Source organism: Poecilia mexicana, unplaced genomic scaffold (assembly GCF_051168715.1).
Source record: "Poecilia mexicana isolate PSO_F unplaced genomic scaffold, ASM5116871v1 scaffold_5, whole genome shotgun sequence".
NCBI lineage: Eukaryota > Metazoa > Chordata > Actinopteri > Cyprinodontiformes > Poeciliidae > Poecilia > Poecilia mexicana.
In genome coordinates, this window is record NW_028263374.1 from 1,343,096 (window position 1) to 1,355,935 (window position 12,840).

Below are 12,840 nucleotides of genomic sequence, written 5' to 3' on the forward strand. Positions count from 1 at the left end.
TTTGAATCATAGTGACACATTTATTTATGCAGGTTTGTTTCCTGTCGAAACTGAATGCAAACACAGGACATACACACCACCAAGCACTAGGGGAATGTAGAGCAAACGACAGTGGAGAACTGAAGGTGGAGGCTGAACGGTGCAGCGCTGAGAGTGAACCTCCTGATCCAGGATCTGTTCTGCCACAGTTTCAACAAAACGCTGAATTCTGAATCACCTCTTGTCCACTTTCTAAAGTCAGTAGTTCTTTCTGGTTCGCTTTGTTTCATCTCGGATGCTTTCAGCTGATGAGTGCTCCCATAAAATCAACTCCAAAACTTAAGGCACCCATTTTGTCTTCTTATCTCTATTGCACCTCTGTCCATTAGATGATCACTTTCTGATCCATTCCATTTACACAAAGAATCCGGACCTTCGTCAGTTTGACTTCTCAATGCCTTCACTGAACTCGGCAGCGGTTTGCAGAAGCAAAGTGCTCTCACAACAGTCCAGTGTCATGTGACCGATAGAAAATAAAACAGTAAAATAGAATATACAAAGTCAGCAGGTTTAGAACCTCGTTTCCATGGACACGCCTACAGCAGGTCAACAGTTTCAGGTAGGGACGATGACACGATCACACGTGTTGGGGAAGCTCCTCGCTCCACAGCTGTTTCTCATTACTAGGTTTTGGTTACGCTTCGGTTCATGTGAGGGTTCACAGTTTTCTCCCTTCAGAGGACAGAGGATGCGAAAGATGGCGGCTTATTGCGGAACCTCACAAGCTGTTCGCCACACCGCCTTGGCTGACGGCACAGACTTAGAGGGTTAATAGGGGTAGGGGCGCCTCCGAGGGGGTTTTCATGTCTGATTTGTGATGCATAGAATTAAAGGTCACTCAGAACATATGGATATGTGTGACAGGGCATCTTTATTTGCGCTCACCTTTTCCTGTTTGACCCTTTTTGCCACATCACGACCACAGCACTCTGAACTGTGGAGATGTGTTCAAATGTGAGAGAGTTCTAGGGGGTTGAATACGTTTGCATGGTGTTGTATCTTTGGGGAGAACAGCTCCTTTCAAGCAAAAGTCCAAAGTCACAGCATAACTGGAGAGTTAATCCAACAGAAAGCAGAGAACATCAGCGATAATCTGGTGCTTTTCAACTTTTCAGGGAGTGTTTAAATAATATGATCCATCACAGTCGCTACTGTTATTTAACATACTGATTAATATTCTCCTACCAGGACTTGGAATTGCGTCAGCTATTCATCATGTACAAAGTTAGCAGAATAAACATGGTAGGGAATCCGTTAAAGAGTAACATATTTATCGTAGGATATAACCAGAACATACTGCGTACTGGACAGACACAAGACTTTCAATTAATACTAGTTTTGTCTCAAAAAAAAAAATCAGAGAACTTAAATAAATGTGGACAAAATTTAGACATATTTCAAGGGGTTGAAGTAGCACACACACCTCAAAATTGCAGATAACGTGGAGGAAAAGGCTTTTTTGGGGTTGCATTTCATATAAACAAAACATACTTCATACTGGACAGACACGAGGCTTTTAATTAATGTTTGTTTTGAGCCATGAAATCTAAGAAATAAATATGGACAAACATTAAGGGATCTCAGCTGGCAATTAGTAGCACACACCTCCAAATTGTGCATAACCTGCAGGAAGAGGCTTCTTTGAGCTGCAGTTCAATAAAATATGCTTACAGTTAGTGCTGGAGCTATATGGACTGCAAAATCTCAAGAACAACTAAGGACAGCTTTCTTGGTGAGACAGGAGTATGGGACTTTCATGGCCTGACAACCTTGAATATGACGGCAGCGTGGGAAAAGTTTAAAGTAGTAAAGTATTTCTCAACTAAATTATTTTGTAAAAAACAAAATTAGATTTATAAAAGTGATTAATTGTTCTGCATTAGTTTCCAAACTGGTCATTTCTGTAAGTGTGCGCCAGGAGGCTGAAATGAAAAGTATTTTGAAAAGTATACTCTGTTAAATCATAACGGTGGAAAATTTCACTGTTTTATTTTTTTTCAAACTGTAAAGTTTTAAAACCTTTTGTAGTTTGATGGCCATAACCGGCCCATGCCTAGCGACGTCTCTTTAAGATGCGCTAACTTCCAGTGTATCAGCATCAAGACAAAGAGAACAAAAAAGATCACTGCAATATTCAAAAAATACAAGAAGTTCAGGTTAAACCAAAGTCAAGTAAGTAAAAAGTAAAAATATACCATCAAATTTGTAAAACTTAGAACACGTAATATTTATATTAAAAATTCCTCTACAAATCCTAAAACGGTGAGCAGCGCTGCCTTTGTTGCCGTCACCTAAAGCTAAACAGTCATGTTGGGATGAGGATGTTTGGTTCCTGGAGGCTGGACCAGATCCAGCAGCTCAACCAACCGTCAGCGTTTCTATGGGCCGCGTCTCTGCAGGGCTTTAATATGTGCTCTCATTCCCTCTGCTATTATTATTTGAATCATGCAGATTATAATCATCTGATATAATTCATAAACAGGCAAACACAGAACATAAATTAGATCCTCTATAGGTAAAAATGTAAAAAGCTAATAAGACAGCAGTTTATTGAACCCGAAGCGAGGAGGAGGAAGTGACGGCAGTCGTTCAAACAGGAAGCAGTTCCATTTCTGAGGTGGTGGGGGTGTCCGATTCGGTGCTGAATCTTCCAAACTGTAGATGGTTTCCCATTCTCGAAGGAGCTAGGCGGCTTGAATGGTCCTGGAGGGGGTCGGGAGTGAGTGGGAGGTGTCCAGGCCGGGTCACAGTTGGTTTAGTCTAAAGGGACAGGAGAGGAGATCTGCTGCTTCATGGAAGGCAGTTTGTTCAGGTGTCTTTGTGTCACAGGGCGGGGGGGGCAGAAGGGTGGTGGCATGCTGCTTGGTGGGGCAGGAGACTCTCTGCTGGAGGATCCTCTCCTGCCCCCCACCCCCATCTCAGAGGCCATCATGTCCTGGGATCAGGACTGCAGAGAGACAAAAATGAAGAACCTGAAAACCTTTGTAGAAGGTTCTGGACAGTGTTTGATGTTTTCTGTGATTCATTCTAACTTCCTTAAAGGGGCAGCATTATGTATTATCCAGGCACATAGTGTCATCATAAAGCACTATCAAGTAACTCCGTTACCTTCAGCTGCACATATATTTTACAAAAATGTTTCCTTCTCTATTTGTTCAAACTGTCACCATGTTTGTTATGAAAAGATCGATCTCCTGCCTGAGCTATGCACCGCTCCCAACCAAAATCAACCAATCAGAGCCAGATGGCACATCTTAGCGCTGTCGATCAATCTCAATGTGCTAAGGACAGAGAAACAACTTACTGTTACAGCAAACTGTTTACCCACTGTCTTCGGTGGAAATGTTAACTAGCATGTTCTCTGCAACAACATTACAGAGAGCAAGAGGGAGGGATTGTCATAAGTTTCTTACGTCTTCCTACTCCTTTGAGCATGTTAGGATTATTGTGGTACAAAAAATGTCTTCTTTTGCAATCCTTGTTCATGTGTTATTTTATACTGCTATCATGTTCGAAATAAATAAATAAATAAATAAATAAATAAAAGTAGATTAAAGGATTTCTCAAACATGCATAAAAGAATCAAGGAAACACTGCAGGTATGTTTTTGATAAGGGAATAACGTTATAAAAAGTTGAATTTACATAAAACTGCCCCTTTAGCTGTAACAATGGGAAAAAAGATGGATGGAATATTTACACAACAGTACAGAAGAGGTAAAGATGGCCTACCTCTGCTCTCCGCTGCTCCTCTGTGGGAGACTCTGTTTCCCTGATGACCACTGCTTTTGTCACCAGCATGTCGGGATGCTGCTGCTTGGCCTCCTGGATCGCCATGGCGAGCGCCTGGAGCCAGAGAAACCCCAGTACACAGGTCAGCATCCCGACACAGGTCAGCTTTCAGACACAAAGAGCAGATGTCTCCAGGACTCTGTCTCTCACCTGGTGCTGGTCCACATCGTCGTCTCCTGTGATTATGATCCTCTTTTCGATTCTGGTCTCTGAGTAGCCTCCTTTCACAGTCTGAAGTGCACAGAACCACCAGGGTCAGGCAACATCACACTTAATGAAAAGTATTCAACCAACTTAGGCTTTTCCAAATTTTGTCACATTACAGCCACAAACTGGAATGTATTTTACTGGTGAGTTTTTAACAACTAGCTGTGTTTCCATTACAAATGTGCGTAAAACTTTAATCATATTCCCCTGATGTAAAAAAAAAAACTATTTCACAATTGTGGTGTTAAGATTAAATAACAAGTGAAGCCATCATCCTCGCTTGTTCTTGTTCTTTGTTATTTCTGCCAGTAGTAACATCTGGTTACTACCGGTTACTACTGGTGGTGATGTTGGCAGCATCACCACTATGATGCTGCCAACATGGTGGTGGCAGCATCATGCCAGTAGAGATTTTATACATTTATTTGAATGAACACCTCTCGTTTCACATTTTTATTTGTAAGAAATCTTTGAAATCCCTCCACCATTTTCTTTCTTTTATTTTGTACACCGCACTACTTTGGTGTGTCATTATTTCCTGAAACGTGGATGTGACGTGACAAAGTTCAAAATGTTGAATTCAGTCTATTTGGTGGTGTTTTAAATATTTCAACACATCATTATCTTTATCACATCAAAACAAATCCTCATTGTTTACTCTTCGAGCAAAATTACAAACGGAGGAAATTATGTAATTATGAATAGCGGCTTGAAGCAACAACAACTGTATCCTGTATCTATGAAACAGATTACCATTTTATTTCAGACAAGAACTGTTTCACTGTGATAAAGGTTCAGTAATTGAACTGTAACCGAGGAAACAAACACAATGTTACCTTGGTAACTTGTGTCGTGGTTGCTGACGTAATGCCTTCAGCCGTGATGGTCAGAGGGGACACAACAGACTCCCTCCCTTGCGAAGTGGCTTTTACCTGCAGCACAGTAATTACAGAGCAATCAGACCCACATATTCAATGGTCATGCACAACATCTGCTAGCCAAAGTGATAACATCTGTTACATAATCAGCTGATGTGGTTCACTTTCACACTACACTGTCAAACAGAATAAACCCTTTAAGAAGCCTGTTCCCCTCCTCACCTGTGGGGGCGCTCCTCCAAGAACCACTGAAGGTTCTAAGAGGTTCGAATGCTAGAACTTCTGAGATCCTTCTTCATGAAATTTACACAAAAATGTGGGCATGTGATTCAGATTGTGCTAAAATTGTGACAGAACAGCCAGAAAAGAAGGAGAAAAAATAACTTTTTAGAAAGCTCATTCACATGCTAGCTTTCACACTGAAACCGAACTGTGGATATGGCTAACAGTGTGATGGTATTAATCCAGCACATACAGGGTTAATACCTGTATGTGCTGGATTCATCCATTGATGGGGAATTCCAAATCAGTTGCTGAAGCTTTAGCAGTGCTGGAATAATTTTTCTTTTAGCGCTTAAGTGATTTTGCTAACTCTCACTAGAGTTCAGCGTAGTTCAAAGTCAGATAGTTTGTATCACCAGGTCTAAATAGTTTAGGCCTCTAAGATATTATTTAGATATTTTTTTTCTCCAGTTCCACTCTCATGTCCAAATATCCTCACTTTTTGATCCTACAACACCAAAGTCAAACCCAAGCCTTTAAATCGTCCATCTGGATGTTTGGTCTTCATGTTTTACATATTCTTAAATGTATGTGGATACCCTTTTTGTTAAAAGTGACAGTTTCAAGAAATGGCATTAGTAATTGAAGGTAAAGACAAGCGATTGCTCAAAAACAGAACAATGTGTTGGCTCAAAGTCATTCAAGCATTTATTTGTTGAAATTCATGACCAGAGTCATTATGGTGACAGTAAGTAACAATTGTGTAGCTCGCATGAGGCGATTCATTTGGACACTCGCTCCAATAAAGGTCAAGACTACAGCAGAGGCAGCGCACAGACACATAAATTACTGTCAGTGTGATGGATGTCCTCTACAAAGACACTTACAGGGGAGCCATTTTCTTTGGGAGCAGCAGGAGTTTCCTGGGAGCTGACAGCTGCAGGGCTCTGAAAGGGAGAGAAAGAAATGGTTCTGATGAAGGCTTTTTACCAGCACCATGACTGCTCCATGCAAAAACAACAACACTGAAGGACTTGTTTGTTCTCCACAAAGACCAGCACTGATTGTGCAAAAATAAATAAATAAATAAGTAAATAAGTAAATAAATAAATAATCTGGTCAACATCAGATTGTAAATGAATTAGAGTTTTTGTGTATTTCTATGACTTATTTAAATTATGTAATAATGCTTTGTTTAGCCGATGGGGAGTATTGCAGTTTGATGAAGTAGTAAAATTTAAGACAGTACAAATGAAATATGAAGCCATAAATAATATGCTCCCTAAAAATATTAAGTCTGTTTAAGTTAAAAACGTGGGAGATATGATCTAAGATGGAAATTTAAGATAAAACAACCAAATGTAAATAATATATTAATAATAATGATGTTGTTGTGGTATTAAGCTGTTGAACTGTTAAATCTTGAACTAATTAATAACATAAAATGGAATTAAAACACAGAATGATTGATATGACTGAAAACTTTGTCATGGCAATTTACTCACTTTTTGTTTTTTCCATGTTTTTCTATTTGTTATGTATCTAGAGAAAGTGAAAATGCTTGTGCTGATATTATAAAACTTTACCTAAAATGAAGTCATACTTTTCTACCTCGTTGTATGTTATAAAAGTAAAAATATGTGATGTTTTACTGTGATCTACACAGGCTGTTGTAACGTCCACAAACTAATCTTTGTGAAATATCTCCCTCTGCTGGCCAACTGACGTTACTGTAGATCTTTATCTGCCTATAGATTATCTCATCCTCCATTTACTGTGCAGAGGCGCGCGCGCGCAGAGCACTCAGCTTACTCCGACAACCTTAAAGCAATGACTCAGCACTGATGCGGCTCTTCAAAGGGCCCCTCTCTCCATCATCTCCTGAGCACATCCACACCATTAGCTTGAATGGCTAAAGAGCCTGGCCCTGATTACATTTTAATAAGGCACCTGCGGGACAGCCGGTCCGCGCTCACTGCTCTGCTTCCGGAGATGAATGGCAGTCGCAGCTGCTTTCATCCCTCTCATTAATATACTGTCAATACTTTAATCATGCCTTAATGATTCTATTACGCTCCCCATTTTTTTGGGAACATGGCTGCCGTGTCACTGAGCTCCCTGGAAGAGGAAGAAAAAAAAAAAAGAGATTCTTTCTATAGTCAAAGTCCCAGGCTTCCACCAAACGCACGTCACGCAGCAGTGTTCGCCTGATTGGTTTCTGACTACTGGAGCCGATGATGCGAATTGACCTCAGCAGCTTTAATCCTCTCTAAAGCCTAATATTTAAGATTTAATTTATAAAATGTCATTCATGAATTTATCATTAGAAAAGTAACACTGTGCAAATCAACTTTAAATTATTAAAGCATAATTTCTCACTTTTTATTATATTAATATTGTGCTTTCAGGCCATGCAGTAACGGATCTAGAAAATATTTATGGGGTGGCAAGAGGGGGGCAGGGATTTTTTAGGGGTGGCAGTATATATATATATATATATATATATATATATATATATATATATATATATATATATATATATATTGTTTTTAACTTGCATTGTTTCAAAATGAGCTTCATGTAGCACAGTTAGTATAGTTAATTATTTTTACGTCTTTCATACTCCTGCTAATTGATATGCATTACTGGACTAGACGGCGCCTATTGGTCGCTATGTAATTCAGAAAACCATTTTATCCCAATACAGGACAAGGAGAAATCTGTCACGAAAATATTAGTAGCGCCATCATTTGTTATTAGATATACCTATTAAATACGACTTAAAATAAAGATTATAAAACTGATGTTTGATCAATTCTCCATGATGCAAATCTATAAACAGTTTAGTTTCTGTTAGTTCTGTCAAGATGCAAGAAGGGGCGAATTTCTATTTATATTGGTCAATCGTTTTATTTTAAATATGCTGTAGGAGCCGTAGTTTGACGACTGTTATAAATATCACCACGGTTTGCGAACACAGGGGATTAGATCAGTTTTTGTCACTTGTTTTTAGGAATTGCAGCGGCTGTAGTGCGCCACAATAAAGGTACAATAAAGCTGATAAACAGGTGAAGAACCAAACTAGACAGAACCACTTCTGATTGTTTGCCAAGCCAAACATCCAATAAAAGTTCCACCAAGCCACTACTGAGGCACTGGGGTCATGTTTCTAGACACAGGCAAAAGAAGGTTCAATGTCCAAACTTATTGATTGTTCTTGGTGATTTATTTTCCTCTTTCACCAAACAATTACAGAGTTCAAACTTTCATTTGTTCTCATGCTACCTCTCTTGTTCTGGTAAAAACCATCGGCCCCAAACCCAAATGCCTGCTGGTCCGTCACCAGGCCCCTACACCTATAGAAAGTGGACTGACCCGCATTACTTCCTGTCTAAATTTAGAAAATACATAAGAAAAATAATCAAACAAAAAATAAATGAAGTCAACAATTATCAACCTACAAATAAACTCTGTAAATAATACAAAAAATAGACATTTAAGAATAAAGTAACAAAATTCAAATGGATAAAGAAATAAAGAAAAAATAGCTCCAACAACCTCTATTCCGCCTTTTCTCGCTCTGTATGTTGGTATTATACACGACCCGTTGCCATGGCAACTGACAAACAACAGCTCAACGAGCAGATAGAGCAGAGATTACCGATCAGGGGAATCAACACCAAAAATAACATTTCCCACACAAAAAAGTAGCAAAAACACTAAAACAGAACATCCAGTCTGTTACATTATGTTGTCAGACATAATGACAACATAATGTTGTCATTATGTCTGACAACAGATTGTGATTATTAATACATTTTCGCCTGATCACCGCGGTGGTTGATTAGCTGATTTAAACAGCTGTTCTACTGACGACTTGGTGGGCGGGTTGTCTTATTTTAGTGCTAACGGAACCAAAACACACCGAACTGCGCAGAGGTTATCAAAGTTAATACCAGGCCAGCAACAGTTAGGCTAGTATAACTGACCCACTGCTCACTTGTTCAATGTTTTCTTTAAATTAAAACGTTTTCCTCACCTGTGAAATCTGAAGCCCTTATTACCATTATCTATGGTTGAATTAACTGCTAAACATTGCGTCCGTTGTTCTGATTCTTTGCGTGGTTGTAGTATTTTCCAGACCACCGATATTCCTGACTCAATGGACAGCAATGGCGCATGTGTGACTTACGATAAATCACGTAATGTCCAGTCCAGTAATATTTATCCATCAATGCTGCTGGCACTCTGTCCTTCTCTCGCACTTCCCGCTATTTAGCAGTGGGTGTCAGGTTACATTGTGTTGCATTCAATGTTGTCGGAAAAAAGAGTTTCATGCGCTTAATGTCCGATTTGCCATAACTATTTATTGAATTCATTATCGCTAGCTGGGGTGGCAACAGGGGTGGCAAGGCTCTCGTTTGGGGTGGAAACTGCCACCCCATGCCACCCCAGTAGATCCGCCCCTGCAGGCAACCTGTTTAATGTCATATTTAAATATATATAGGTCCCACCCCAATAATCATGATGTAAAAGTTTATAATGTAGTGCAAAATGCAGGTGAGTTTTACAACCTTGTTTATATGTACTTAATAATAAATAGTTTAAGAAAATCTTGTCTGTGTTTTACAGAGCCCTCTAAGGAACATGGGGAAAAAATATATATATTTTGCCTTACCTCGCAATACTTTTGCGTTCCCTCTCGATAGGTTTTGTGTTCTCTTGCAATAATCTACTGATCAGTTAATACAACATAATTGAATACTCAGTCTTTTGAGTATTCAATTCAGTATTTGGCCATCATACTTTGTGCTATTATATAAGGTGTGAGGTTTTTCCATATATGTTAATATCTCGTTTGAGGTATCTGAAGTTTTATATATTTGTCTTTTGGATAGAAATGCACCACAAACCTATGTACAAAAGCAAAACAGTCCAAACATGGGCTTTCCATCTCCCTTCTAAGATGTAAACAAATTTTCCGTAAGGAAAGAAAGAAAACCTACATCCACATTCTATTTGGACTATTTGTGAGTTATTTTCAAAGTCATATCTGACCATTTTGATTGTCTTTTTGTATTGGTCTGAATATCTATTCAGACCAATACAAAAAGACAATAATAAAGGAACGTTTTCATGTGCAGTTCCATCTCAACACTACACTGACATAAACACGCAGTGAATAAATCGATTTTCAATCTGTTTTTGCATCAAAGAGTTAAGAATATATAAACACGTTTTCACTGAGGCTCTTTAAATGTGTATATGTTTGAAATTTTAAATTGACATTTGTGACTGTATACAAAATAGACATTGCAAAGTATTGAAAACGTATTGTGAGGTAACGCAAAATAAAACTTTTTCTCCATGTCCATTAGGGACCTCTGTAGTGTTTAGATCTTTCCACCATTCTTCTTATTTTATTGATTTCTTTTTGGGGTGGGGGGAATAATTAAGTTTCTTGACATAGTTTTAGTGACAACCAGAGTACAATGTTCTGAAACACTGAAGTGAGACAAACATGCAAAAAGAATAGGAAAACTTGAAGGGTGGCGCTTTCTCACATCACTGTATGTTCAGAAACTCAAAACTACAACCGTTTTCTGAACAGTAAACACAGCATTATCCTAACCATGAGGGACTACATCAGCGCTTCTCAATTCCGGTCCTCAGGCCCTCCTGCTCTGCATGCTTTAGATGTGCCTGTATTTCACAACAGCTGATCTAAATGATTGTATTACCTCTTCTGTAGGCATTAAGTGCTGCAGAAGCTTGTTAATCTCCCATAGATTCAATCCAAGTGTGTGGCAGTGGGGAAACACCTAAAACATGCAGGGAAGGGGGCCTGAGGACCGGAAGTGAGAAGCACTGTAGTACATGGTTAATCCCTCATTTATATATATTTTATTATATAAAATCTAAATAGTGGTTGTAGTAGGACAGAATGTGAAAAAGTTCAAGGGCATGTGAATACGTTTGCGTACTTGTGGTGAAACATCTGTGATGTTTTGGTGAACCTCGGCTCCGTTGGTGTCGGTCCGCTTCAGCTTGTGGGCCACACTCACAGCACTGGCATCTTTCCTGGCCACTGGAGGCTGTGGAACGAACACACAGTAAACTTACTACCGACTGCAGCCAGTTGTTTCCCATAGCTATTAAAAAAAAAAAAAAAAAAAAAAAAAAAACACTTTGAAGGTACAAACTGTAAAACAATTTTTTATTAGGTGCTTCATGCAAAAAATAACAGCAAATGATGATGTAAAGATTCAGTGGAATGTTGAATTGAACAAAAAAGAGAAGAAACGAGGCTTTGAATCAAACCGGGAAAAATGGAACATAATGAAATAGTCAAAAACAGAAAATGCTAATAAATAAAACATAAGAATCAGAATGGCAGCATTTCCAGCAAGGCAGGATGAATCCAGAATGTGATGATGAGGATGAGGGCCGGTGCCGCTCGTCTGTCTACCTCATGATGGATGCCCTCCTCAGGAAGCCTCTCCTCCATCGGGAACTTATCCCTGGAGCCCATTAAGCGGGCCGAGTAGAACCTGGAGGTCTCCTCAAAGTCCTCCCGTCCGACCTCCGGCTGCTGCTCCCGCTCCCCGAACTCGGACCCACCCTTGGAAAAGTCCTCCGTCCCAGAATGGAGGTCTGTGATGACAGTGAAGTCCACCTCTGCCTCTAGGCTGGACGTGGAGCTGACCGTCATGCTGGAGCATTTTCGCTCGATGCCCAGCTGGGTGTCCCTCATAGAGGCCACCGTGTCCCGCTCCTGCTCCTCCTCCGAGGCGAGGCCTGGCTGAGGCCTCCTCTCCCCGGACTCTTTCTGGTGTGAGCACAGACAAAGGATCGCCTCTGTGTTATTACATGACTTCGTTGTGGTTGATGGACATGGTGGGGAGTGTAACCCTGTAGTTGCACAGGGGCTGGATGATGCATTTGATGAAGAGTCCGAAAACAGAGGGTATGCAATGAAAAAAGACCAAATGAAAAATATGTGGAATGAAGGATCAGATAAGAAGATGGGGCTGGGGGAGGATCCACTTGATTTGAAATCTACGAAGCCTGTGAGGTGACACGGGACATCAGACTGGTTCCAAAGAAATTAATAAAGAAATTATGATAATAATTTCTTTATTAGCATGGTAAAAAGAACAACCATCCTCCACTGTGAAGAGAGAAGTGCTGATCCAAATGAGGTGGCTGTTAATGCTAATTCAATATTTAGAAGCGTGGCCAACACAGACTGAACGGCTTCCTTCACTTCCTCTGCTTTCATAGGTAAGAACCACAAGCAGACTACAATTCTAAAACAGTGTAGAAAACGACAACCAATCTGGTAGAAATCCAACAAGAGGAATTCAAGTGAACGGGAGAAAGCTGTGAAGCAAGATTTAAATCGAGTGGAATAGCACAGGAAGGCAATGACCAGGCTGGACAATAAACAGGCTACCGAGATAAACAGGAAGATATACACATACATTTTTTGAAGCATTCTTTTGCAGTTTACTAATGTAAATAAAAGAAAAAACTAACTGGAAAGGGGAAATAAACATTATATAACAGGAACATTGTGCCTTAGGTTCCATGCTGGCACTCTTAGCTCTAAATATGGAGATAAAATGCAGCCAATTGCTCACAGTATGAAGTCATGATGGAAATGAATGATAGTAGCGCATTAGGCTGGTTAGATGATGCAG

At 39.8% G+C, this 12,840-nt stretch overlaps 1 protein-coding gene across 1 annotated transcript in view; it reads right to left on the reverse strand.

The window, feature by feature from the left end:
- Nucleotides 1–12,840, reverse strand: part of LOC106905764 (uncharacterized) — a 105,619-nt gene continuing 92,779 nt past the window's right edge. Inside the window, exons 17-23 of the mRNA XM_088005313.1 lie at nt 11,607–11,966; nt 11,122–11,232; nt 6,025–6,084; nt 4,874–4,969; nt 3,981–4,061; nt 3,771–3,884; nt 1–2,986 (exon numbers count right to left, since the gene is read on the reverse strand). Coding sequence (XP_087861439.1) covers nt 2,981–2,986; nt 3,771–3,884; nt 3,981–4,061; nt 4,874–4,969; nt 6,025–6,084; nt 11,122–11,232; nt 11,607–11,966 — 828 coding nt within the window. The 3' untranslated portion in view covers nt 1–2,980. The remainder of the gene's footprint in view (nt 2,987–3,770; nt 3,885–3,980; nt 4,062–4,873; nt 4,970–6,024; nt 6,085–11,121; nt 11,233–11,606; nt 11,967–12,840) is intronic.